This window comes from Poeciliopsis prolifica, unplaced genomic scaffold (genome assembly GCF_027474105.1).
Source record: "Poeciliopsis prolifica strain line A6 unplaced genomic scaffold, Auburn_PproV2 SCAFFOLD035, whole genome shotgun sequence".
Classification (NCBI taxonomy): domain Eukaryota; kingdom Metazoa; phylum Chordata; class Actinopteri; order Cyprinodontiformes; family Poeciliidae; genus Poeciliopsis; species Poeciliopsis prolifica.
The window spans coordinates 2,023,619-2,051,262 of NW_026562410.1; the positions used below are offsets into that span (position 1 = coordinate 2,023,619).

A 27,644-nucleotide genomic window follows, 5' to 3' on the forward strand; every position below is an offset into this window, starting at 1 on the left:
TACTTCAAGCCCATATCTGTTTATTTCCAAGAGTAGGCTTGAAACTGAAGAAATCCCAAAATGCAACACTCAAAAAACTTGAATAGTAAATAACACCATTCAAAAAACATTCAACACAGAAATGTTAAAACATAAGCAGTTGCTCAAAGAGCGCTCCATTCAAGCGTCACAATGGAAAGTTCAGTGGAAGGAAAACATGAAGGTATACAAGCAACAGGAATTGTAGAGATCCATGTCATTTTCTGGTGTTGGTTCACTGTGTTTCATCAAGTTCTACTGACACATTTTCTGAGGTCAGAGTTGGATTTGTAAAATGTCAAATATAGAAATGTGCATATTTAAAAAGGTTATTTTCAATTGCACTATTAGCCTTTATTTTGAAAAATAACCTTTAAAAATATGTACATTTCTATATTTGACATTTTACAAATAGATTATGTTGTACTGGGGACAAAAAGCAGTTCTGATGCAATATCCCTTTGGAGGCTTGGAATGTCTGAGATTTTAGAACAACTCTGATCTCCATAAAGCCAGAAAGAGTGTCAGTGTCACCCCAAATTGTCTTTTTAAACAATCTTTGTTTTGATTGTAGTGCAAGTGTAATTGTATGGATGATTACAATTACAAAAACATCAGTGACGCTTTAGATTTATTTAGAAAAGAAATCCTAGGCTACTGAAAATAGCAGAGGTGTTGTAGTCATTCTGGGGAGCATCAACAACTTTATCTGCTCTATGATTTAAATCAGTTCAGAGTGAGATACTTAAGGCATGTGTCCAGGCTGAAGATATTTATTGGTAATATTTTGCAATCTTATCAGTTTAATCCTCTGCATATGATTTTACACTCAGCACACAATGACACCAAAGAAAATCTTAATTTCTTAATTATGTTCATTTCAAATCTATTTTATTGTTAAATATTTGCTCACCTTTAATCACTCAGACATCTATACCGAATATACAAAAAACAACCCCCTCAAATCGCTCAATGTTAACACAGGATTCTTGGAAGAATAATACAAATACTGTCTTCTTACAGACGTTTCAGCAAATGAGACATGGAGCCAAAGAGCATACATTTCTCTCAGAAATAGATAATTAAAGGTAATAGGGATGTGCAATGTATCTACAGATTACACTTGATCTGACTCCAGGAAGTATGATAGTTTTGATTTAAACACTGTCCTTTTCTTAAAGGTACACAGGGGCTTCAAATAGCCATAGTTATTCTAGTTTTTGTTGATAATAAGATCATGTCTGACCTGGGAACAAAGACAGAAACGATCTTGATCCCAAGATCATGGGATCCTGACGAGATTTGTGTTGGTAAATTTTGAAAAAATTCTTCAATGTTTAAAATAAAATAATAATAGTAATGAAAATAAGTACTGCTTCAGTCTTATTTATCAAATTTAGCATTTTTCTGTCTGTATGAGGTAAACAGCACTGGCTTTCATAATTCTGCTGGTAACAGAGCCCATATTAATAGGGTGTAATAACATCCCCAGAAATTTCACATTAGAGTTCATCACCAGTGAGAGAGTTGATTTTAGGTGTTCGCCTCTGGCTTCACTCTGACAACAGATTGGACTGCAATGACCTCAGAGTCCTTCGGCTGGTCCTCCTCATCACGTTCATCACAATCGGTTTCCTCTTCCCTGTCGGGACACGGCACAGCATGTCGTCGAGTGTCTCCTGGGTCACCTGACCGGCCTGTTGGAGCTGAGTCACCACCTGCTCCACTTTCATCTTGAAAGGTCTGCCTTCACTCCTCAAAAGGAGCAAATCGACCTGAAAACCAGCCAATAGGAAAAACATTTTTCTTTTAAAGTCTGCATACCTTAGGACCTTTTTCCATCTTGTCACATTACCACCGGTCATATGACAAATCTGATACTGTTTGTAATCACTTACCACTTCCTGGGAAAACTCTGGCTTTTTCACAAGAAATGACAAACTGGGTGACATCGCTGCCGACAGCACAGAAACAGCCTCTAAAACATCTCCTGACATGGTAAGTATCAAAACCTATCACATAAAAAAACACATATCAATATGTATACTTGACCAAAAAAACCACCAATAAATATATATGCACACTTACGTTAAAGTTTTGGCACAATTTGGAGTCAGTGCTCATAATTTGTGTATACAAAGTGTGTGCCTTTTCTAGGTCATTCTGACACAAAAACAGAAGAAAATAGGGGATTTTTTATTTTAACAATTTGCACGTATTTCTGCAACATCATTAAAAGAGCACATATTCAACTCACCTGTCTGAGTGCTAATGCAATAGCAAAGCAATATGCATGGCGAGTGACGACTTGGCCTCTGGTCTGTTGTTCTTCTATTAGTGACATACTGATTTTGTAACATTCTGCTGTGTTCTGAGCAACAAAAAACAAAAAGATCAAACTCTAGACAGAGAAAAACTTGGGATGGTAAAATGCTAAAGCATGGTTAAAAAAAACAAACAAAAGCAGTACTACTCCATTAACTTTTCCACATTTTGTGATCTTAAACAGTAGCTTTAATTTATTTTAATTAAATTTAAGGTCATAGACAAACAAAAAGTAATACATTATTGAAACATGTACTCAACTAATTATTAATTAATCTCTATTAACTAATTATTTATTATTTGTTTCCTCAGAAAAGCTGTACAGTCTAAAATTAATTCTACTTACTATTAATGTAATTTTATTTTTAGGCAACTGAGGCTAATATTGGAAATGCATGCCACACATTTCCAATATTGTATTGTCACTCCTCTTCACAATTGTAGATTATTAAATTTGTTCTTTTGCACTGCTCGATCCCATAAAATCCCAGTAGAGCACAAATTGTGGCATTGATGGGACAAAATGTGAAAAAGTTTAAGGGGTGTGAATAGGGCTAGGTACTGTAATTTAATCATTACCAGTTTATAGCAGGTAGCAATCGCTAGTGTGAGTGTGTCTTTGTTGAATGGTACTCCTTGGCTCCTCATCGTTCTAAAGACGTCCATAGCGCCTAGAACAACAAACGTTTTTTAGAATATTCCCTCCATGTAATGATACATGTAGGCTGACCTGTTCCTTACTTTCATATGAGCCTTTAACAAACAACATGTTGATGGCGATGTTAAAAGAGGTTGAATCAATAAAAAAGCCTTTCATATTCTGTACAGAGTAGAAAGAAAGAAAAAAAAACATTATTTGTACAAGTTGTTTTTATTTTGTGTTGTAATTTAATATAATTATTTATCATTTTTTTGACTCGTTACCTTATCAGTTAAAGTTGCAGCAGCCATTTCCTCCATGCCAAGTTCATAGCAAAGCCTCATGAAAAGTGGGCCAAACCTGAAGTCTCCATACAAAAAGTTCCGGTTCTCCGCATGATACCTTTTCACGAATGGAATTTATAGTTTTCTAGAAATAGTGAAGACTTTAGTCTAGCTTGCGTGTAGGACAGAGTAGCACTTACCTATAGATGGCTTCTCGGGCTACTAGCATATCGTCTGGCTTTTGACACAGGTGGAGAAGCAACTTTAGGTCATCTCGCAGAATCAGCTTATTTTGTTGCATCTTCTTTCTGAACAGCTCAATATAATTGCCTGTGTAGGTGTATTGACAATTTTAATTTAAGCAGATTTCCCATTAAAATTGAGGCTGAGCAGTTTCTCACCATCTGATCCTGTAACAAGGTGAGCCACAGCTAACTTTCTTTGCTGGAAATCTTCCAGTTTGATAACATCTTCTGACAACAAATGCCTCTTAGCTGTGGATAGAAACGAACACAGGTAAAACTAAGAGTGGGAATTTTTTTTAGTAGTAGCATTTCCAGATTAAATGAAGATTGCAAAACCTGCCTGAATTTACAAGCAAAAGATCAACTGTTTTTTTATTAGTAAAATTAGCAGAAAAATCAACAACTGCTATAAGTAATGCGGAATATTGTGTGTATTATTAGATGATAATAATTAGCAAATATTACCGAAGAAAAAGCAAACATATTGTATAAGATGATTGTCACTCATTTGGTGAAAAATGTAAAAAAAAAAATCTGCTTGAATAAACAAGACAGGTTTAAAGATGCTAAAAATTCCAAGTGAGGTTCCTCAAGGTTTAGTGCTGGGACACATGTTTCTTCTGTATCACCGATCATACTTGAAAAGTTCATGAACTATCATTTGTGGTGCTCACAAATGAAACTGAATTATTATGCTTTCTCCACTTCTGTTTTGGGGGAAGAGCTGAACAATATTGATCACTTTAAATGTGTATTTAACATTAGGATGTTCAAAGGGCCTCCACAAAGTTGTGATGTTTGGCAATGCAATGCTGCTTAACATCGTCAGAAAAGTCCATCTATGGAACACTTTCAGTAATTAAATTAACAAATGTAAAATATTTCAATATATATAGGAATGTTTTAAATTTCAGGCCACTTTGAATTGACAGCTGACACATTTTACAATCACAATCATTAGCCTTAAAAAGCAACTCAGGCCTTTAAGACATTTTTTTAAAGCTAGTTTTTCTGAATAGGTTCGTTTAATGTGAATTAACATTTGCTGTGCTCTTTTCACGGTCTACAAATTGTAGCTTTACCCTGTCCTGTAAGTGTCTACAATCATGTGTGCCGTGAAACAGGACAGTCGCTGTCGATTTTCCTTTGGTTTCTCTTACCTCCAATGCGGCCCTGAATCCAGCTTGGTCGTAAAACTCCACAGAACAGCCCCTTGCAGGGTTTAGAAAGTAACGACCGACAACATTTAGCAGCCAGAGTCCCCAGCAGCGCCATGACACTCGCGGACCGAACCGTTGACATAGAAACAGAAAGGGTGGTACGTTGCGTCGTCTTCGAGCTCTTATCAGTGAGTTTACTTCCGCTCTCAAAATTATTCATAAACCTCGGAAAATACTTTAGAGATTTAATTCATCTTAAGTATTTTTGAACAGGTAGCACCACGGTTGTTTGACATATTTTGTTTTGCAGATACATTTTGGTATCTTCCAACATGGCGCCACACTCTGTGATCTTAATTTATTTAGTTCTCAAACTCTACCTGTAGATGGCGCTGTGATACCATTTCTGGTCATTTCAGAAAAGTGTTACAATGAACATCTGTATTACATAATAATAATAATAATAATAATAATAATAATAATAATAATAATAATAATAATAATAATAATAATAATAATAATAATAATAATGTGAAGAGCCATATTTTTCCTTCTTATTTAAATTGTCCAGATCCACAAAAGCGACATACCATTTTAAAACGATAAAATTAGAAGTTTCATTGTTTATTTTATTATTAAACTTACATTTTAGAGTTTCAGAAAAGAAAATGGAAAATAACAAAAAACAAAAACAATAGCAACAACAAAAAAACAAAACAGCAAATGAATCAAACCTGTACAAAAAGAGTATGAATAGATTTCCCCCCCACATTTAAGTCAAATTTCAGAAAAATAAACATATTATATTCAAATGACTAAAGAAAAAAAAACTTGTTACTTTTTATTTCTTGCACCATCAGTGTTATTCTGTTGTGGGATTTCAAAGCAACGAACAAAGAAAGACTACACTTTTTTTATAATCTTTATGTTTAAAAACATTGATTTGTTACTTATAAATTCTAGTCACTTTCAAGAGCTACCCTAAAATAGTAACGACATTACAGATTATTGCAATTGAAAAAAAAACCTTCAAGCTATGTATGGTATTTTATACCAAATGATTATGATTTAATACTTTTTATAGTTTATTATTGTATCATAATAGGCTTGTCTTTGATATAAATTAGACTTAATGATTTAAAAACTATGAAATAGGAAGGTTAACTGTAAATTTTGAACTTTGAGATAAAATAGTGGAATATAATCTGATACAAATAATCGTGTCAATCTGGTCTAGATCTACTGATTCTTCATTACAGGAGGCTGCAGGAAGCAACACTTCCTGCCTTTTTAGATTTGTGCCCCCGCTGACCTGGCAGGATTACGTAACAGAAAAGGAGCGTCCTTAAAAGGTTTCTGTTGTATTTTTCTTGTAATGGCTTGACGTCAACACACATTTAAGATGAAACCAAGCCATAAAACAAGTTGCAGTCTTGCTGTTTATTGATGCATAATTCCAGTATATACATCTCAAAACTAAAATGTATCGGGCATGCTCCCTGCAGGCTAAATGAATAATACATAGATTTTTTAAAAATGCTTTCTTTAAGTCCTGTACAGGCAGTGGAAAGGCTTTGGTGGAATTACTTTCAAATTTGATGGCATTTTAAAAAGGACACTGGTGAGTTTTGAAAAATTAACTCTCCACATTGGATGCTTCCACAATAAACTCCAATGATAAACAACAATGCAGAGAGGAAGAACTGGGAGGTTCCCCACTGTTGCCCTAGCAACATGATCTCAGCCCATCCAGCTGAGATAGCTCAGCCAATAAGATACAGGTCCCTTGGATAATTTATGGCATCCTGGAAGGTGTATGAGTCTCTTTCTCTCCCAATTTATCCCTCTGCATAAATATAATTCCATTCTAATTGCTCATCTGTACCTAGAGGCAAATAATTCAAAAGAGAAATATCATCATATATGTGGATATTGCAACACCCAGTGTCTGATTTGACCAGACAAGCAGCCAGGTTGAGCTGAGGGAACCGCAATTTTTATATCTTCTTTGATTTATCCTTACATGCACTTCCCTTTGGTTTTGGAAAGTGCCTCGGGTGTCCCGTCATCATTAATGAACATGCCCACTGAAACGGTTTTGAAATAACCTGAAAACAGCTGGAGCTGACTATACCACTGCTGTTGAAATAAAAAGACAAAGCCTCTGTTGAAAAACGGAAGATCTGGGTTTGTTGCCAGATGTTTATGAGATTCACGTTGATAATAAATGCCTGCTGGTGGACGCTTTATCTAGAGAAAGTCTGGGATGTTGTCTCATTCGTATAATTTTTTTCAATAATATTACAGTACGTGAAACGAGACAGAAAACACGTTCACTTAAAGACTCTGCCAAAATAACCAGAAGATTGTAATTTAGCTTTCTAAATTTGCTGTAATTCTTATAAAACAAACAAACAAAACATAGAATTACAGCTGGAATTAAAGCTTACTAGTATGCTTTTTCAAATGCCATCAAATTTGATTCTCATTACTATATGCACAATTGTTATTTTTGCTTTTTATATCTAAATCAAAATGTATGTCATCTTAAAGCACACAGGAGCTGTTCAAGACATCTCAAATTTATTAAAGCTTTATTTTGTTCTGAGCTTTGGGGGTCTGGAAACTGTCTTAGCTGTCACCAGTGAAGAGGTGGGCTACAGCCTTTGCAGATTGCCTGTCTATCACAGGACCAGAGCAGTCATGCACGTGATAAACAACCTGAGTTTGAGATCAAACTAAAACTGCCAATTAACCTGACATGCACACTTGCAGCTTCATGACAAAGCTTAAGTAACAAGGGAATAGCCATGGGCTTGTCATGAGATTGTTATGGTCTGATAACCTTGACAAAAAAAATGCCAGTTTCAAGATATGTAATGTAACATGTGGACTTATATTCAACAGTGGCATTTTGAATAGACGGTACACATACAGCTATTAAAAAAAAATAAATAAATAAATGAAGGGGGAAACTTGCACATAGAGATTTTAAATATTTATATTTTCTACAGTGCAAGCAGGACTCAGAAGACATTTTTAGCTCATCTGTCAGCAGTAGTTAGCTGAGAAAATTTAGAAGGAAATGGACATTTTGTCCTTTTTGCCAGATATAAGTTAACATCTCCTGATGTTAACTGTAAAATATTTCAACATTAGAAATGTTGAAATATATATATATATGTAAAAAAATATATATATATATATATATATATATATACATATATATATATATATATATATATATATATATATATATATAAAAATATATATATATATATATAAAATATATATATACATATATATATATATATATATTTTTTTTTTTTATTGTAATTCCATAATGATATCCTGACAATTTTAGAAAAATCACATTTTCATCACACAGCTGCTATAAATACAGACAAACAGGAGACAGATTGATAAGGCAGACTGGCATAAACACATTAGGATGCATGGAACTGGGGAATAGCTCGGAATTTCATGTCAGATGAAAATTGCTTTTGTCAGTCCAATGTCTCGCAGTATTCTTGAACAAGCATTCAGACATTTCCCGTTTTTCCATGACACCTATATGCTGTTCTTGTCCCCATCAGCTGGACAAGATGCTGTCAGAAATATGTCATGAATAATAAGTACTAAACATGTCACGTTTTTTTTTTTTTTTTTTTGGCTTAGAAAATATTTTTCCCTGCTGCCAATCAGTGCAAATCAACATCAGCTGGTCAATTGATTATATAAAAAGTTGTGGCATTATTAAGGCATGTTGTGTAAATTGTCTAGATCCAGCCCTAAAAGCTTCTTTGAGATCTTTTTAACCGTTTTGTTGTAAAATTTTCAAATGGTACTGGTTGCATTTCTAAACTTGAGACGCATTCCCAAAGATGAAAGAACACCATTTTAACATAAACCAGCCCTGGTCAGGATGATATTGCACATTTACTCATTTTCTCCTCTTTCTTTGTGTTATTTGTTAAAAACAAAACAAACAAAAAAAAAAGCTTTAAACACTGAAAAGAAACCTCAAGAAGACAAATCTTTATTCTTTCACAACAGATTTTATTGTGGCTGTCCTTTCATTTGTGGTTACTCTTACATAAGATTTGCCATAACAGGTACTGTAGAGGACAGATAGCACACAAATATCTGAAAGCACTAAGTAAACTAATTGCTATAGATTATACATGAGTGTGGGGAAAAGGCAGAAGGGATGCCAGAATCACAAGACAAACATATCACACAGCTGCAAACATTTTTAAACTTCTTCCGAGAGAAAGACGTGATGGGAGAAAAGGCAGATAGAGATTCAGAGAGAAAGAGAGAGAACTAGAGGAAGTGTAGGGAAGGAACCAGAGAACAGAGAAGAGAAATGTCAGTTCAGTTTGACAGTACGTTCGTGGTGATGTGGTGGTTTTGAGGTTCCCTTGCGGGAAAACCAGTCTGTGGTGGTATCATGAAAAGCTGACGTCATTTAAGAAATACCCAATGAGATTTCATTGGATAGCCCAAAATACCAGAGCATGTAATCAGGATGTGGTTGCTTAAATGTTCCTCCATATGCTGGCCTGTCAGAGTTGATTAGTGGCCAGAGTTACTGTAAGTTTGATGTGAGTCATGTTTGTTTTTTTAAAGTGTCTAGTGTTTGGTTTTACATACTTTTGTCAAAAAACACACAAGCCATTCACTCTCACTTCTGTGTGCTGCCTCCCTCGTGACCGAGATTCTTCAAGAAGTTGGTTTGTCGTCATTCTCACCCATGTTTTTTTTTGGCTGAGAATGAAAATGTATGACACATTGTGCCCTAAGTCATGTTTTCTGTTACTACAGTGCCACTGGCTTTTGTTGGAATTTGTGTGGAGTACATATGTCACTGAAAACTTGCAAAAATTGCTGATTGGGTGCATTTTTTTCCCTTTTCAAAATTAGTCTTTTGTTCTCTCATTGTAATTTCTTGTAGCTCTTAAAAGCAAGTGTGAGCAAAAACCTCATCAAAAGTAAGAAAAGTTCCAGTATAGCATAACTCATGCATGCCTCCCAACCACTCTATTGGCCACAAAGCTATTTATAATCATAGCACAATTTTGAAAAACAAGACATTGTAAGGATTATGAAAATATCCTGCTTTGCCGGCTTTACAATGGGAAAAGGCTTTAAAGCTCACTGATTACATAAAAAACACTTCTAAGAAATAAGATTTTTCTTGAATTAGCATAAAATCTGTAAGTAAAACAGATATTCCAAAATTAACACCATTCTTCTACATTTCTTTTACAGACAATGAAGTCTATAAAATGATTTTTCACACTGTAGAGTTTTCTGAACCTATTGATTGATGTGAAAATTAAATAGTCATAAACAAAAGTTTTAATTCACTGTTATAGCTCATTGCAAAACAAAAAGTTACATAAATAATAAAATTCAACTAACTTAAAAATTAAAGGAAAAAAAAATTTCTATCGGTAGCAGCAGTCATTATATTAATGATCATTAAACTCAAGCATCTCAGTCTATTATCATCATCATTTCCCTCTCTAGCTATTACCATTTAGTATTTATTGAGTCTTCAGAGTTGTTCATCCAATCAGGTCTTCTACATTCACTTTGACTCTCTAAGGCAGTTACAGAAAGACTTTTTCCTTCCATTTGGTGTGGGTGGAAACCACACCAAATGTGGTTTTCTCCCTAACCAAACGGAGCTTGTTAGAGTTAGAGCTTGCCAAAAAGCTCTAACTAAATATTACAGAGCTTTATGATAATACATCAGAATCAATAAATATTGACTAGAAGACTCAGAGGCCAACAAAAAAAAAAGTACCATCATTATGTGACTATATCAAAACCGGCAGGTCTGGACATTCAGGGGGTGCTGCTGGTTTATTTGGGTTTTCATCTCTTTGCTGTTTGATCCTATTATTAGGATCAAGCTGAAACATGAAGGCCCTAATCTTCTTCTTTTGGTAACATTAGTTAACGGTCATTACAGGTTTTCATTTCATTCAGTGGTTTTGTGTCAGTTCAAGGTTAGTGCTACATGAGTTTGGTTTTCTTTGAAAACAACACTCCTTTCTGGTGTTTACAATAAGGCTACAGCTCTATCTTACAAGCTGGGAAGGACTCATCTTGCATGACAACTGTGCTGCTGCTGGCCAGAACCATGATGTTCAGCTCCTGCTGCTTGTCGTGGGTCTCCTGGTACCACTCCCTCATCACATCTGTGTCATGGGTTGGAATTAGAGTGACCTTGAAGAAGCAAAGGGGAATTATTTGATGAGAGTGCATTTCTCCATCTGGTCAGTACAGTGATTGCAGGTTTAAAGGAATAGTGCATATTTCTGCCATGGGGTTGTGTGGAGTACTTTTGAGTTTTCAGTGACTGAAATGCAGTGGGCAGCATTTCAAACCTCAAAAGTGTTGTACTTGTTTGTCTTTATTGTGAAGTTACTCTGAGTATTATTAATCTCAGGGTGCCCAATTTATTAGCAAGTTTTTCATGAGACAAACCCATGAAAAACAGTCTCATTGTATGATAAGAAAATTTAAAAAATATTTATTGTGCAGGACAATGGCAAAACCAAGAAATATAAAACCACAAATTCAATGAATGTTTTTCAGTTTCATCTAAATCAATTATTCTACTTGGAATTTATAAAAAAAAATGTAATGTCAGGTTTTCCAATGTTACACCATAGGTATGATTCTGATTAATCTTAATTAGTCCAAGAAAATCCTTCTTCAAAAACAATTACGTTTTTTAAACGTAATTGTTTAAAAAACAATTGAACAAAAAAATTGATAATTTTTTTTCTTTTTACAGATTTAAGCACTGAATGTATTTACAAGCTCACTGGTTACTTAAAACTTACCTGAATGCCGTTTCCCCACTGGGATTTTCCTTCAAGTAAAGCATCCAGGACAGCTCTGCTGGGTTCCTGAGCTGATTGATTGTTGCCACTGACTACATAGTAAGAGGAGCGGACACGTTTAAAGAATTCAGCATCCACATTCTTGGCACTGCAGTGATTGGGAATGTAAACCAAATCCATGTACATAGGAGGGCAGTTGGACAGAGGCGGCACTTTCCCACTTCCAGTACCTGAAAAAGATTTTTTATTTTTATTTTTTTGGTCTTAATCAAAATTTCAACTGCATCAAATACTGTACATACGACAACACAAGCATAAAAGATGATCTTGATTAAAAGAATACACACCTAATGCAGAGCTTTTCACACCTTTGGATGCAGACGTATTGGTTGCATTTTTGACATCTTTTCCTTCTCCAGCACCCTTCTTTGGAGAAGCAGTCTTTGAGTCCTTAACCTTTGACAGACCACTCTTCCTGGCTGGCGATGAGGACATTTTTGATAGCTTTTTCTTTCTGGTCTTGTCTCCACCATCTGTATTCGCATTGTGAAGGTTTTCTTCAGCCTTTAGAGCTTCTGGATCCACCATACAAACATCATGATTACCTGAAGTTGGAGCAGAGTCCCTGAGTGTCAGTGGAGGTGGATCGGCATGCCTGTATGTCAGAGTTCTGTCACTGGGTAAAGTTTCAGAGTCATCTTCAGAGTCAATGTTTGCATCTGCTGTGATGGAAGGGCACTCTTCTGTTCCTGGAGGTACATCTGAGTCTGTCTGTGATGGGGCAGATTCACTGATGGATGTGGGTGGGGTGTCCTCACATTGCTTGGCGGACAGCTTACCTCCTGGTGGCGGGGGTCCACCACCTGACTTGGTCAGGGGTTTCTCCTCATCCAAGGCGTTTTCTTCATTAATAAAGTATTCTAGAGGGTTTGGGTTGATGAATGACGGTGACAACTCAGTCTTGGGGTGACGGTACTCACAAGATTTCACAAGGCAAAGATCAACATCTGTCTTGGATGGAGGACAGGGGCTCTTTTTAAGGGAGTCTGGTTCCCTAGAGCCACAGGGAGAATTGAAATCATAAGGCTCAAAGGAGAGAGGTAGCTCTGATGGTGAAGGAACTTTTGGACTTGTAGAGTTCTTTTCAAGTATAGAGTCATCACATTTGAATGGATTTGTTTCTGTTTTTGGGGAAACAGTGTCTCCTTTTGAAATATTGAAAGTTGTAGATGGGGATGAGACTTTGGGAGGTGATGGTGAGTTGTCAAGTTTCCCCTCTGAATCCAGTTTGGCTGTGGTTTCTGAGACTGGGCTTTTGCTTGTATTAGCTGGGGGACCTCCTAATATTGGGGAGGGTTCATTGGAATGGGGAGAAAGGGTGAGAGATGAGGCCTTTGGGGTGGATGGAGACTTATCTGTCTGCTCCACAGCAGCATGTAGGTTCTCTGTCATTTGACATGGAGTTGTAACAGAAGACTGAGATGCATCTGAAGGGGTTGCCGAAGTGGTGCGGGCTGAATCACCTCCTTCAAAAAGCAAAGGGTTTTCTACACATTTTGGTTCTCTAGATGCCTTTATCTCTGTTACATCTGAGGGACTGTAGTCCACTTCCGTTGGACCATTTTCTGTAGCATGAGAATTGCTGCCCAGTGACTGGTGCTCTGGAGATTGCTTACTGAAATCCAGGGCTAAGGAATGATCGGGTGACTCCTGGCCAAACTCTAAAGACATAGTGGAATGCTCTGGAGATTTTGTGTCCTGTGTCTGCACTTTGCTTTTAGTCTTGGGTGAGATTTCTGGGGAGATAGACATAGGCCTTGGACTGTCTTCCTTGGTTGGTGATCCCTCTGCCTCATGAAAGGTGGTTGGAGTCTGAACCACTGAGACAGACAAAGAGTCATCAACCTCGGTTGAGTGAGGTGAGCCTACCTCAGCATGCAGAGAAGGAGAACCAGTAGTCGGTTCTGGCAATGAACTAGTGGCCAGGGAAGCTGTGGATGCTGAGGCTAAGTGTGAAAATGTATCTTCTGCAACCACTTCTTCAAGGGGAGTTTCAGACTTATCTGATGTAGTGCCCTCTGAAATAGACATTTTACTCTCTTCTTTAAAAGTTGTAAAAGTCCCAGAGTCAGATTCATGTTTGTTTAGTGGTGCTGAGGACAGCAGTGAATGGCTGATCTCTTCCTGTTTCTTAGCTTCGGCATCGATGGGTGATGACTCCTGTGGGGATTCAGGCTCAGGTATGGATGGGCTTTGTGGAGCAGAATCAGTCCTACCTACTGGTGATGATTGTTCTACTACTGGATCATTAGGCTCAGGAGTAACTCTACTGTAGGAGTCTTCTTTATCACTTGTGATCTCCACAATAACTGGACCCTGTGAGCTGTCCTCTGGAAAAGGTGGTAGAGTTTCTACTTTCTCATCAACTGGTGACTGATAGTAAGGAGTGTGACCAGAGGACTGAGGCGAACTAGCTCCTTCCAAAGGTTTGTCATCAGGGCTCTTGTAGGAATCAGCTGCGGCTTGGGTGCAACTTGCCAGGGTGGATGACAGTTCTATTGGAGCAACCGTCATTGAAGAAGAATGAATGATGTTCTTAACTTCCACTGAGGGAGAACGAACAACAGGAGATGATGTGGATACCGAGCTAAGTTTTACTGAGTCATGCCTTTCATTTGACTCTTGATCAGTTGGAAATTTTTCAGCTTTTCCACCTGATGAAAGCTCTTCACAGAATTGATCTCCTTTTAGAGGTGAAGGGGGGGATACTGTTAAAGCAGAATGGTGATAGTCTTGGCCTTCTGTGACATCACTCTGAGAAAAACCTGTACCCGGTATATCTTGAAGTGGAGAAAGGTTCTTTTTCTCAAACTCTCCTGACTCTGATTTCCCAAACCTTTCAACATCCTGTGATGGAGATCCTGTATCATCATTGGGTGTTTCATCACTCAAAATGTCCCTGGGAGTCAACATCTCATCCATGGGAGTGGGCAAACTGGAGATTTCCATAGTGGACTGCGTGTAACCTGATGTAACTGTATACTCTTCTGCTGGTTCATCTCGATTCTCTTCATCTGAAGTTGTGAAGCTTTCAAAGCCAACAGGAGGGATTTCATCATGGGTACATGCTGCAGGAGAAACTGGGGAAGAAACTTTGGGTGAAGCTGATTCAAAGAGTTTTTGCTTCTCTCTTGTGTCAGGATTTAGATGCTCCTCTACTACATTTTTATTTGTGATATCATCATTGTCCTTCGCTTCATCTCTTTGTTCCAGTTCATCATGTTTGGCTTGGTGCTCATTTTGGTGGTTATTTTCATCTGATTCTGCTTCCTGTGGCTCATAAACCGCCTCTGTCTCTCCCTTCTCATCATAGTCTCCTCCCTCAGATGTCTCCTCCATAACAGTGCCCTCATCCTCAAACTTCTCACAAGCACTGCCATTGAGCTTGCCTTTCAGGACTTGCTCGTCTGGAGTCCCTCCACTGTCACCTTCTGCCTCTGTTGTTGTTATGCCCTCATCCACAGACTCTAGTCCTTCAGGTGACTCTTTGGTTTGTATCACTTGTTCGTTTTGGGCCATCAAAGCCACTTTCTCCCCATCTTGCTGTACAGTTGCATCATCCTCAACAAACTCTTCAGCTCTAAGTTCCTCAAAGTCTTTTGTGAGGTCTTCTGGGGAGGACATCAGAAACCTTTCTTCCTCTGGGTCTTCTGCAACAATGGCAGTACTTGCTGCTGGTTTGTTTTCTACCTTTGTTTCTTTTTTTATCACCTTTGACTTTCCTTTATCTTTTAACTTTGATGCAGCTCCCAGATCTCTCTTTGAAGAGTCATCCTTTTTCAGTGGTTTTGGTTTTAGATTTTTTTCCTCACCTGCATTGGAAGTCTTTTTAACATCTTTGGAGAGTCTTTTTGCATCTTTCTTTAGTTCCTTCTTTTCTTCCTTCTTCTCCTTCATTGGAGAATCTCTTCTTGTATCCTTTTTTAAAACTTTCTTTGCCTCGTCCTTCTTTATTTTTTCTTCCTTTTTAGCTTCATCCTTCCTTGCTACTTCTTTTTTAAACTCTTTTTTCTTTTCTGCTGATGGTTTGGCTTCCTTTTTAATTTTTTCCATTTTGGACTTTGCTTCAGATTTTTTTTCGGGAGTTTCATTTTGTCCAGTTTGATCTGCATTTGCTTTTGGTTCTTTCTCCTGTGGCTTTGCCTTTTCTTTTTTCAAGGGGACCTTTTCCTTTTTATCTAACTTCAGTGTTTTCTCAGGAGTTGATTCTGTGTCTGTCTTTGCCTTCTCTGGTGTTTCCTCCTTTGAAATCTTTCGCATGGCTTTGCTTGGTGATGGCTTTGGGGTAGACTTTAGGCTCTCTTTACTGTCTGTTCTGTGTTTCATCTTTGCTTGCTTCAGCGTTGGTGTGGATGGAGTACTGGAAGGCATAGTTTTTTGAGTGACAACTGGCTGCTTCAAGAACTCTAAATGCTTTAGCTTCTCTAAGCCTTCAAATATTTGGTCCTGGATGGCATTTCCAGGAAATAGAACCCGTACAACCTTATCGGAGGGATTTGCGGGATGCCACACAATGAGTGAAGAGATTGAAGTTAAGTAGGAAAGAGGGAATTCAGACTCTTTTCCATTTGGTAGAAGAATGGAGGTAGTGTCGTTTTCACTTCCTGTCCACTGCTTCATAAAGTGCTGCATCTCCTTGCTGTTTTTTGAAGGATTGAGCACATACATTTCAAGCCTTCCAACACCCATTTTCTGAAAAAGTGTGATAGGTTCTATAGCGTTTCCTACAGGCTTCTGCAAAGGCTCGATCCTTAAATTTAGCTTGTTGAGGAACACCTGGGTGAATGCTGCCTCCTCAACATTCCTACACACTTTGTAATCAGGTTCAGGGTTTTCCAGGTTCTCGGGAAAATTCACAAAGACAACGCCAATATCTGGAGAAATCATATTCTTCACCCAGTCACTGTTAGCTGTCGAACCCTGCGATTGCTCCTCCTCAAGCTCTGCAATTTTCCGCTGCAGCATACTGTTGATGCCTGGCAAATTGTCTTCACCAATATGAGTCAAGAGGATGGAGTCCACCCGATCTAGATGTCTCACCAGCTTCCAAAAGCACGACCTCCTGTCGGAGCCACCGTTAATGAGCATGTTGAAGCCATTTACAGCAAAGAGAGCAGAGTCTCCTCGACCACCGGGGAAAATATAGCAGCATGGCTTAGAAAGTTTCAGAAATCCACCTGAGGTTGGGGGCTCCAACATGTCAAAAGGAGAAGGGATCTCTACTGATTCTGATAAATACTCTGTGAACTCTGAGAGACCCTCCATTTCTGGGAGGATGAGAGCCGAGTTTAGTTTCATGTTGATGAAGTCCTGTAGGTTGTGTTTGTCCAAGTTGGAGTTTTTCCAATCTCCTTGTTCGGGGCAAGAGAGTGTGAGGTTGGCTTTGTTTGCTGGGGGGATAGTACTGAGTAATTCACCAATCTGTGCAAAGGAAAGAAATAAATGGAGTTTTATTTTTGAACAAGAAATAAATCCACATTGTATCTTAGAGACACTACATATCTTAAAACAGAGACACTACATATCTTTTTCACAACATTTGAATTTAGACTACGTCTGATCCTCCAACCATCATCTATAGTTTTATAATTATAATGCTACTGTTAGCAGAGTATGGCTGTAAAGATTTTTGGTGATGTTTGGAAAGTGTAGTGATCAGTTTTACTGTCGAGCTACCGTACCTGGTTCCTGACTTACTCACCTCTTGATCAGTAAATATATCTATGAAATTGCAGAAAGAGAAAGATCCAGACTGAAGAATCAGTTCCCCCGTTTTTTCTGAGCACTGCCCTGAGAGGACCAGTAGCTTGTGTCTGGCTGTGTCAGAGATCATTAAGCGAGCCTGCAAATTGAAAGAGAGAGAAAGCAAAAATAACAGCTGTAGTGATAGGAATACACGTGGGGGAGGAAAAAGATAAATTACAACATCTTCAAGTGCCTTAGCAACAATGGATTTCCACTTACTTTTTTAGAAAGACAAGTGGTGACACACGCAAGCATAACATTAATGCAAAGCCAGATTGTTGCAGCAATCAGCTTAGTGGTGAGGTTTGTATTAGACACCACCAGTTATGTGTAAGTCAGATCCATTAGCTAATTAGCTGACACAATCTCTCACTGTCCACTCACACTGTATCTGCTTTCCCCTCCCTCCTTGTATTTTGCTCCACCTCAGCAGCATTAGCCACTCTGGCGACAGGCTCAGTGATTCTTGCAGTGCTGTCGCATATTATTAATGCACATTAAATTATAGCCATAGATGAGGGGCTGGCGGCGCCAGTTAGAGTAATGACACAAAACAAACTCTTGTTGGGCCTCTGCTCCTGATTGAAGTGCTAAGAACCAAAAACATACATAAGCTGAATAGTGAAACATTAATCCTCCCTGTAGGTTTATTTCCTCCCGACTTTTTCATATCTTTTTCATTAACTACTAGAGCAATCATTCTTGTCGCACTGTAAATCGTCTGTGAACGTCTTAATGAACAAAACAATAGGAAGTCAAGCTAATTATGTGATTGTTTTTTAAAGAAAAAAAGACAACAGAAGAAGATATAAGGAAATGAGACAATGCCAGCAGCGGATTTGGTTCATTTTACCTCGGTGCTGACGGCTTCATCTGAAGGGTTAATGAGCACAACCGTCTCGAGGATGTTACTTTTATGGTGAAGAATTCGTTGCCCTGAAAAGAACCAAATGAAATATAATCAGTGAAGACTTGGGCTATGTGCATTTGCTTCCTAAGAGATTCATTTTCTGCGTTTTTGTTGATGTTTCAGATAATCCGTCAAATGCTAACATGAGCAAATGACACATTATACGAAGTGAAAAAAATATTCTTCTTGGATTCCCATGCATCATCCACAGTTTGTTCCTAGGGCCGCCGTTTTGGTCCAGTTCTCTTTCTATTTCATGAACACTTGCCTTAGCTGTAGCAAGTGAGGCCTGCAGTCCTTTTAATGTTCTGGTTTCTTTTTTGACCTCCTGTATGAGTCATTGGCTTTGGACTAATTTTTGTAGGCCTGATACATTTTTAGAACGATGCTTTACATTCCCGTATTTTCTGTAAACCGGAATAATGGTTCACTTTGGTTCTCTGGAGTCCTTAAGAATAATTTGCAACGTTTTCCAGCAGATTAAATGTCAATATTTGTCATCTATTTTTTTGTTGTGATATTTTTTTTTTGCCTACTTCATGTTGTCAGACTCGTGCTACTTTAGAGATTTCTTGATCACAAAAACAGTTGTTTGTTCACTCAAGTTATCTTTGCCTGGTTATAGTATTTGTTTGATGCTTCCTATTATGGGAGATGCACTTTAACCTTTAAGTCATGTAAATAGCATTCAACATCTTGACTTTTTGTACTTTTGGCTTGATAATTTAAGCAAACATTTTGGCGATTAAACAAGAAAATAATCATGATTTGGTTGGTTTCAGAATCATTATGAACAAACAAAAAGCCTTTCAAAGTCACACTGAACTTAGTTATTGTGTGTAGGAGCTGTGCCCAAGTCAGTTTATCATCTAATTTATCAACGGTGGATGTCCTGACAGCAACAATGTGACTGTGCAAATGTTAACAGCCTCTGCAGTGTGAAGCAAGATGGATGAGATCTCTGAAGGGGGGAAGGACAACACATTCCTTAATATGAGTTCTTGACATTAAAAACTGTCTCAAGATTAGATTTCTCTTTATTGGAAATAGGTGGCAAAAAAAGAGAACACAATTTCAACAATTTGTCTCGTTTTAATGATTTAATTTTAAACATCAATATAGTTTTACCTTTAGGGATTATCAAACATTTCTTTTCACATAGCAAATCTGTCAATCTGGACAACTATCGGACAAAAAGTGAAAGGCTCTCAATCACCTCTGGTTCTTGGTGATTGATTTTGATAATCAATGTGTTGATTAGGGGTCAGTGGGGGTGGCTGGAAACAGTTCCTAGTGAGCCTTTACTGAATCAATCCCACATCTCTCTTTGTATGTTTGAACTCACAGATCAAGCATACAAAATAAAAACAATGGCTTTTACCAACAAATTATGATAGAATGAATGGAAGTGATTGTAATACTTTTACTCTTTATATTGGCCATTATAACTGATGCAACATAGGGAATGTTTAGTTTAATGTCAGACTATGAGAATTACAAAAGTAACTTTATATTCAATGTATGTAAAGATCTGTTTTCAACTATATATATATATATTTGCTTTTCAAAGACTATACCAGAAGTTTAAGCTGGACTAGAAATAGGTTGGCAAGCTATGCGACCACAATCAGTGTTTGGGAAATTAATAGAAATATTTTTGGGTGTGGTTGGTGCTCAGCAATACCAAAGAGCCAAATGTGAGTGTATCATATTTGCATCAGTGTGATGAAAGTTTCATCTCAGCTGGAGTAAAGTGTCGGGTCGACCAGGACCGCTGTGACTTGTTCTGAGAAAGTAGCTGTCCAAACTGATGATCCGAGCTCTTCTGAGAACAGACGAGAACAATCTCTTGACAGTGTAAGTGAAATAGGAGAATAAGCAATCTCCCCAGTCTAATTTTCATCCCACTCATGCGTCTATACCCTAGCAATATATAAATCTGTGATCGATAATGTATTTATAAGGAGCGCCTCATTTCCCGATGCCTCTCGCTGTTAGTTCTGCTCCAGCTACTGGTATGGAACATAAAACACAGAAACCCTTAAATAACTTGCCACCAGGCAGCCGACCATCACTGTTAGTCTGAGCCACTTCATCAGAAATGACAGATTCTGCCATGAAGCTCGTTTGACTCTGCCATTACTTTGATCAAAATAAAAACATCCAGAGAGACTCTATCTCAGCAGGAGTTAAGGTAATGTGACATGCATCGCCAAGCATTCTCCTTCCGGCTGAATAGAAAATGTGAGGCTGGCACAGCGATCCCACTCCGGACTGAACCGGATGGGAACATTGATCAGGATGGCACCACAACAAAAAAATAAAACCAATTCTTACAACAGCTTAATATCTACTGCTTCTATTTGACTTTTTTATACATTTCAGAATGGTAAAGGAAGTTCATCATTACATCCACTTAGAGTCATCTGGTTTTTCTTTGGCTTTATCCCAATGGACTTTCAGTATCACTTGTTCCTGTGTCCCCAAACAACCGGGTTAAAAACGAGAACCAGCACATCTAACACGGCCAGTTCATGAAGATAATGGCACCGCTGCTGCTTTTGAGTGGCCTGACTTACTGATCAATCAATCCACTGCACCATGTTATTGAAGCCGATCGAGAGCATCTCGAGCAGTCATTGTCGTTTGGTGTGAACTCATTATATCCTCAATATTCTGGGGAGATTGTTTTATATCCTATCCAACCCTTTCAGAAAAAGAAAAAGAAATAAAAAAAATCTAATTTTTGTTTTCCATTATCTGGCCACAGATCCACAAGCAATTTTCATATTCTTTTATGACCTATTTTCAAACTAACTAATTAGAACTAAAAATGCTTTACTCTAAAATCCCAGAGGCAAGCAAGCATCCTTAATGGAGTTGAGGTATAAAGACGACGCTGAGGTTTCATTATTTTCTCCACCTAAAGCACAGGGCTGGGAAATCTATAGCTGAAGCATTTAATATCCAGAAGGAGGAGACTGAGGGGCTCCTGGTAAGGGTCAAGGCTTCCTGCACACACTGTAATGGATGCTCTGTCCTCCGTCAGGCTGATGGATGGTTGCAGCTGATCCCAGGGTTCTTCTAAATACTATTCCCATATCAGTGAAGGTGCTTAAAGCTATACGACTGCTGAAAAGTAGGAAGATATTAAATAAAATTATTGAGCTTTTTTTTTTCTTTTTTGGAGTTAATTGCTTTTCTTCAGATGACTATGAATGAGGGATGCAGAGGTTGCTTGGAGATTATTTGGTTGACATTTTGGGATAAGCAGATATACACTTAGGCTTTTAGATTGATGAGAAGCTGCTTCCGAAAAGGTTATTATGGATTATGCTAATTTATTTAAAAACCACTGTGATTAATGTTTTTGTTTTGTCCAACAACCTCTTTCTTGTGGAATACACAGCACCCTCCAAGCCTATCAGCAGCCAAAAATCATAAGATAAAACGTCTCACACTGATTTATTTTAGAAGATTACAGCAAAGAGTTGCATCTTGCTGGGGTTTCACTCAGTCGCCATAGCAATAAGTTACAAACTAAATGTATCTTAGCTTGTAAGATACAAGCTCTCATTCTTTAAACTAGAGAATGAGAGCATTTTTCTAAGTTCTCATAGGCATGAAGTATAACAGAGAATATTTTTGCACCATTTTTTGCAATAAAATATAACCTTGTTTTGAGCCGTTAAGCTATATTATTATTGCATGCAATCACAACTGACTCAAGTGGCAAAAATCTCCTTCTGTAATTCTCAGAACAAAGCAAATTTTAAACAAAAGGTTTTTGGTTATTTGCACAAATTTCCTGTTGAGGATGGACTAAGAACATGATTTAATCATTTTAGAGTTTAGTTCAAATTCAATTTGAGAAAAGATTTGAATTTACACAGTGAACAAAACAGGAAAATATATTAATCCGACTTTTACTCTTAGACAGCTACGGGTGAAAAAGCCATTGCTTCTTTATGAGATTTTAATCTGCCATTTTGTCTTCATCTTTCCCCCTAATCTTTTGCATTTTATCCCCCTTGCAGTCACCTCCCCCTGGTACCCTGCTTGCCTCTTCTCTCGCTTTTACATCCTCCCCCTCCCTCCTTTATGTTCACGGACAGACCCTCGCCACTGGGGATCCCACGCTGCTAATTACTCCCAAATCAACTGTGCATCCAGGCAACAGCACATCGGGAGAAAAACGGAGAGCAAGGAATGGAGGATGGGATGGGGAAAACTGGAGCGCCTCTAAACTTCATTTTAGATTGAGTTCTGCATTAGGTGTAGTCTAGTTATATTTCAGGACAAAATAGAACTGGTCCTTTCATCTGCTGCGTTTGTTGGCCGGATGAGTGTAGTTCGCGTCCAAGGAAGTGTTAAATCCTGCTGGTGAAGCAGAGCCAGACAGAGGCTTTCATTGCCACGGGGGTCAAGGCCATGTTACACACTGACAGACCACATGTCTGGGTTGGTTTAATGGAGCTGCTCTGTCTTTACAGTGACTATTTCATTTTTACTCAGCAAAGGGTGGAGACGTTAAAGCACGACATCACAAAAAGTTGAGAGGGATAATTGGGGTGAAGGTTGGTTCTGTTTCTAGCTGAAACAGAAGCATGAAAGGATGAGAAATTAGCTGTTTTGGATACTTTTATGGCATAGGGGTTCTCAACCTTGTGTCACTGGTCTTTAATTCAAAATATATTATCATTAGCACAACTACAATCAGCTGATAATGTGCCTTTTTTGTGCTGAAAGCTCTGTGTTCTGACAGTGTCCCTCGACCACGCCCTTTCTCAGACAGACCTCAGTTACACAGAAAAGACAAGCCAATGACGTCTATCAGTTGTTGTTTTTTTTTTGCTTTTCTGTCTAAGCCACTTAAGATTTAAAAAAAAGACCTAAATCCACATAATAGGTTTGCCAAGATGTCTTTGCAATCGTTTTATTAAGACGCCAGAGAGTTTATCACCATCGCTTGGAAAGATATGTGCCCATAAGTTATTGTGTTACTGTGCCAAGACATACATAAGCAGACCGAAAGGTAATGACTAAAATGTGGGTCACTAAAGGAGGAGCTTTAGACTGAACAGAGGAAATAACAGCTGCATTTTGCTTTGTAGTGATCTGAAGAGCTACCCCTGCAGCATTCAGCAGCAACGGGCGTGGCTGATCAGCCTCTCGAATTCACCTTGTAGAAAAAAGACAAAAATCCTAGATATGCTAAATTTTCTCCCATCCATCTCATGATAGTCTGTACAACTGTAAACTACACAACAGATTTTATTGCAAAATTGAAGTTTTAAACAGTTCAGTGAATATTGTTGCTTTTATGATCTGGATTTACAATTTTTAATGTGTAGAAATTGTGAGTTTTTTTATTTCCAGTCAAACAAACTCTCTGTCCAAAACGAAAGAAAAAAATATTGACGGATATAATGTTGAAGTTATTCATCCTCTTGGCAGATAGAGATGTTTTTTTATTCAACCTAAAACAAAAACTGTTTTATAATTACATTTTATTAAAAATAAATATGCTGAAAATTGTTTATTATTCATTTAATTCCCTTGTCAATAATCAACAGGCTTCCTACGAAGATTCTCGTTCAAGTTCATTTTTATACTGCCTAAATCATCCCGAAAAGTTCACATTATTTACAATCTAAATAAAAATGTGGGTCAAATTAAAAGACTATATTAAACTTTAATTAGCGTGTGATGTGAATGATTTTCAAGTTATCTATAAATTGGAAAAGCTACAAGGACTGCATTAATTACCATTTTTAATTTAGTAAGATTTCAGGTCCAAGATATTTTCAAAGACGTGTTATTTTGGACTCATTCATTACGTTCTTAGATTAAGAATACAGAAACCCTACCTTCCTTGATACAAATCAAAATCTACAGCAATCGATTTCTCTAAGAGGACAAATGGACACAAACCCTGCCAGTAAAATGCCGCCCACAGAGCCAGCATTTCCCCACACAGTAGGGCAAGATTGGGATTCCCATCTTTTCCCTTTAATCTGTCTCCCATCTGTGCAGGAAGCTGAGTTGCACGTGTGAAATTATACCAGCACACACCGAATTTTAGCTCCAGTTTACCTTTGACGTCTGCGGAGAATCGAGCCGAGTGTCTGGAGACAAAGAGCTTGAGCTCCTGGTCCAGGTTGCAGTCAATGAGGTTGGTGTCCCATGAACGGATCCCTGGAACACACATACAGAAATGTACCTCCTGCATAAGAATCGTTCAGATCACACAGCATGTATAACACTTAGAAACCTCTCCACCCACACGTCTATGCTGTTGATCCTCTGCTTCCGGTTCATTGGAAAATCTTGGAGCGATCGTGTCTAGACTTGCTACAGATTTGGCACGAGCAAAGGGATCCATAGTGGGAAATATCTATAATGCTTTTTGTGCTTTGCCCCAAGGCCAAAGGCGATGATGGCCTCAGTTCTGATGAATCATAGTATCATCCAATCTACACTACTGTATATATGAAACAGTTGCTGCCAAAGAAAAATCCATCCTACTGGTGGGATGTTAGAGAAAAAGTTGATTGTACCATGTTGGTAAAAACAGATTTCAAGAGCTTATTACTATTTCAGAGTCATTTTCTATCTTCATTGCAAATTAATTCTTAATTTCCAGTTTTATTGCTTAACTTATAATTGTTTGTTTTTTTAAGTGAATAGATTATGCCTTGCGATGACCTCATGATTAAAAAAAAATAAATCAAAAAATATGTTTTGGGAACCCGGATGGCCAATTCGTTTGAGGAATGAGGCTCTGTTTCAACTATAGTTTGTTGGAACACAATGATAACGTGGTTAAATGTGAAAAACAACATAACTTTAACACAGGAGTAATTACACTGATGAAACACATGGTAAGAATTTAACCAGTTAAATTGATATTTGTTTATTGATCAATATTCATGGATGTCCTTTAATATCTGAAATAAACACAGGCCTCTTCCTTAACATCACATAGCTGGGCAGTAGAATAATTAAGACTTAAAAACCTAGCTTGCTAGCAAATTTAACGTTAGCATCAGCATTGTCGCTAAGCTAACTAAAGCTGAAGAGCAAAGAACCAAATTCACAAACTGGGATGCATTATTAAAAGTTCAATCATTTAAATATCCAATATTAAATACAGTCCAAAATTCATTTTTATGGTGCACACAATTTTTTTCACTCTAATTTACCAAGGCCAAGAATCAATGTTTACAATCAACATGACCAGAACATAGAAATTTAAGGCTACAGGCTGTACAAAAAAAAAACAAAAACAAAAAAAAACAAAACAAAAAAACAAAAAAAATCCCTGTTCCTTATGAAGAAGCATAATCAGAATTTTAAGTTAATAAGAAAGTCAGGATGTCTTTTATAGAAAACTCTGTTATGGTGTTAGTGTATAAGAAGAACTTGATGAGTTGCCATATTCTTCTCTTCCTACTCCCCTTCAACACAACACAATGCACTCTGATCCAGAAGGCAGGCCTCGGCAGTAACTGTATTAAAATCATAATAAAAATAAATAAAAAATACCAGCCCCACTCAGCCCAAAGATGGGTCCTCATGGCTATCCGTAGGGACCGCAGTGCGGACTGAGCCACGCCCACAAGCCGGTGTGGGGATGAGAGAGCTGGATGCGGGATAAGGATGATGATGATGATGATGATGATGATGATGATGATGATGATGATGATGACGACGACGACGATGATGGAAACATGCTCCCGCATGATGCACGAGAGATGATTAGAAATCAGATCAGTCTGAGGACACAAAGCGTAACGCAAACTCCGAGCACAAAATGAGCGGCCACATGCCCCCACCGCCACCACCCTGCTGTCTGCTCTCAACTGTGGAGTGAGGAACAAAAGCCCACGCATCTGCAAAGAGCCCGAATAAGGGGACAAAATCGCAGCTGCGCTGGACTTGCAGCGGTGTGTGATGCGCTGCTTTCTGACGCAATGTCCAGATATGGACCTGAATCATTATCATCAGCATGTCTCCAATGCGTGGATGACAACAACCAGGCCGAGAGGGGTACAAAGGAAACCCTACTGATGCAAACCGCTCAGATCCGATAAGGTGGAGCGCTGGTATATTGAATAAAATCATCTTTAGATCAAACCCTATGAGAAGTGGGAGAGGGTCTTTACATCTGAGTAATTTGCGCCGTGAGTAAAGTCCTGCAAAGCAAACAGATGGGAGGGGAAATGTCAAGTCATGAGCTCCACCTCACCTTTCTCTATGTCCGCAATGGCACACTTGAGGTGGTCCTCTGATATGATCTCCCCGATGACCACCAGCAGGTAAAACTTGCTGTCGTTGAAGTGCTGTGAGGGGCTGGAGGACGTCGGAGAAGCCCCGCTGGTGTTGCTCTGGGCGCCCAAGGTCTCCATTTCTGCACATTCTACTAACGTGGCCATCCTTCTCCTTTCTGTTTTCTATACGTGTCTGCGCTTTTCCTATGGATCCCACCAGCAGCCTGCCTGCCCCCTCCCCTCTGTCTTTTTTTTTAAATATATTTTTTATCTTAGCCTGCTCCTCGCCAAAGAGCCAGACATGCGAGTGGAGCGCTGATAGGAGTGGCTCCAGCTTTTTATACCGGCAGATACTGTGTCATGCTCAGTAACCCGGGAGAGAAGAGGGCGCCGGGGCTTTTTCTTTTTCTTTTTTCTTTTTTTTTTTTTTTGCACACTCACTCCACAGCTGATGTCATGCGCGACGAATCAAATGCCGCCGGAAGTCAGCGAGATGATGGTTTTCGCATATTCACCGTGGAGCTGGAGATATCATTTGTCCCTCGCACACTAACATTTGACTGGCAGAAGACAACAACAAACAAAGAAATGATTAAAAAATAAAAACAAAAAACTTCTCCAACAAAAAGCGCCATCAAAGAAACAAAGAAAGCAAAGTTAAGACCGGAAAGACTTCTGTTCAGCAGCTACACTTTGACATGTGTATCATTTTATAACTTTTTAAATCATAACAGATAAGAACAATATGTGTATGGAAAAAAAATCTCCAAGTTAAATCAAGATGATTTTATAAGCAGTTACTTTGAAAAAGTAACTTTAATCAGATTACTGACAACTCCTTGAAAAAATAACGTAGGTTACTGGTTACTTGATTTGGAAAGTAACTAAGTTACAATAAAAGTAACTTTTTAGTTACTTTCAGCAGCTGCTAACAACAACGCTCTGCCACCTGTAAAAATTATCAACATCATATTTCCACTTATCAGGTTGAACTGAAGGGGAAATTGTTTAATGGTTACAACAGTACAAAAGAAAAAGTTCGTAATTTGTGAGTTTTTGTGTGGTCCAGTGTTGTCTGGAAAACTCTAACAAGGATTTTAGGTCTAGAAGAAAAGGAAAAA

General features: G+C 38.1%; 2 protein-coding genes across 2 annotated transcripts; both read right to left on the bottom strand.

Annotated features, from left to right (window-relative positions):
- Window positions 1-775: 775 nt before the first annotated feature.
- Window positions 776-4,814, bottom strand: ptcd2 (pentatricopeptide repeat domain 2). The gene is made up of 10 exons (XM_055052400.1): window positions 4,673-4,814; window positions 3,669-3,761; window positions 3,468-3,597; window positions 3,268-3,385; window positions 3,085-3,163; window positions 2,923-3,014; window positions 2,276-2,389; window positions 2,107-2,181; window positions 1,917-2,030; window positions 776-1,793 (listed from the first exon to the last, which is right to left on the bottom strand). The coding sequence occupies exons 1-10, from the start codon at window positions 4,812-4,814 to the stop codon at window positions 1,572-1,574; spliced, it is 1,179 nt and encodes a 392-aa protein (XP_054908375.1). The 3' UTR covers window positions 776-1,571.
- Window positions 4,815-8,710: 3,896 nt separating this feature from the next.
- On the bottom strand, window positions 8,711-26,935 carry map1b (microtubule-associated protein 1B). Its single transcript, XM_055052401.1, has 7 exons — window positions 26,502-26,935; window positions 24,347-24,448; window positions 18,194-18,276; window positions 17,297-17,437; window positions 11,883-17,016; window positions 11,536-11,765; window positions 8,711-10,912 (listed from the first exon to the last, which is right to left on the bottom strand). Exons 1-7 carry the CDS (start codon window positions 26,686-26,688, stop codon window positions 10,757-10,759), a joined length of 6,033 nt encoding a protein of 2,010 aa, XP_054908376.1. The 5' UTR covers window positions 26,689-26,935; the 3' UTR covers window positions 8,711-10,756.
- Between the last annotated feature and the right edge of the window lie 709 nt (window positions 26,936-27,644).

Excerpts from the sequence above, each read along its gene's own strand:
- ptcd2 (XM_055052400.1), bottom strand. The coding sequence starts at position 4,814 with ATGTCAACGGTTCGGTCCGCGAGTGTCATGGCGCTGCTGGGGACTCTG. Across the intron at positions 3,762-4,672 it reads GATTCAGGGCCGCATTGGAG|CTAAGAGGCATTTGTTGTCA; the intron begins GTAAGAGAAACC and ends TTCTATCCACAG. Across the intron at positions 3,598-3,668 it reads CCTTGTTACAGGATCAGATG|GCAATTATATTGAGCTGTTC; the intron begins GTGAGAAACTGC and ends ACACCTACACAG.
- map1b (XM_055052401.1), bottom strand. The coding sequence starts at position 26,688 with ATGGCCACGTTAGTAGAATGTGCAGAAATGGAGACCTTGGGCGCCCAG. Across the intron at positions 17,438-18,193 it reads ATGAAGCCGTCAGCACCGAG|GCTCGCTTAATGATCTCTGA; the intron begins GTAAAATGAACC and ends TTCAATTTGCAG. Across the intron at positions 10,913-11,535 it reads AGTGGGGAAACGGCATTCAG|GTCACTCTAATTCCAACCCA; the intron begins GTAAGTTTTAAG and ends TGCTTCTTCAAG.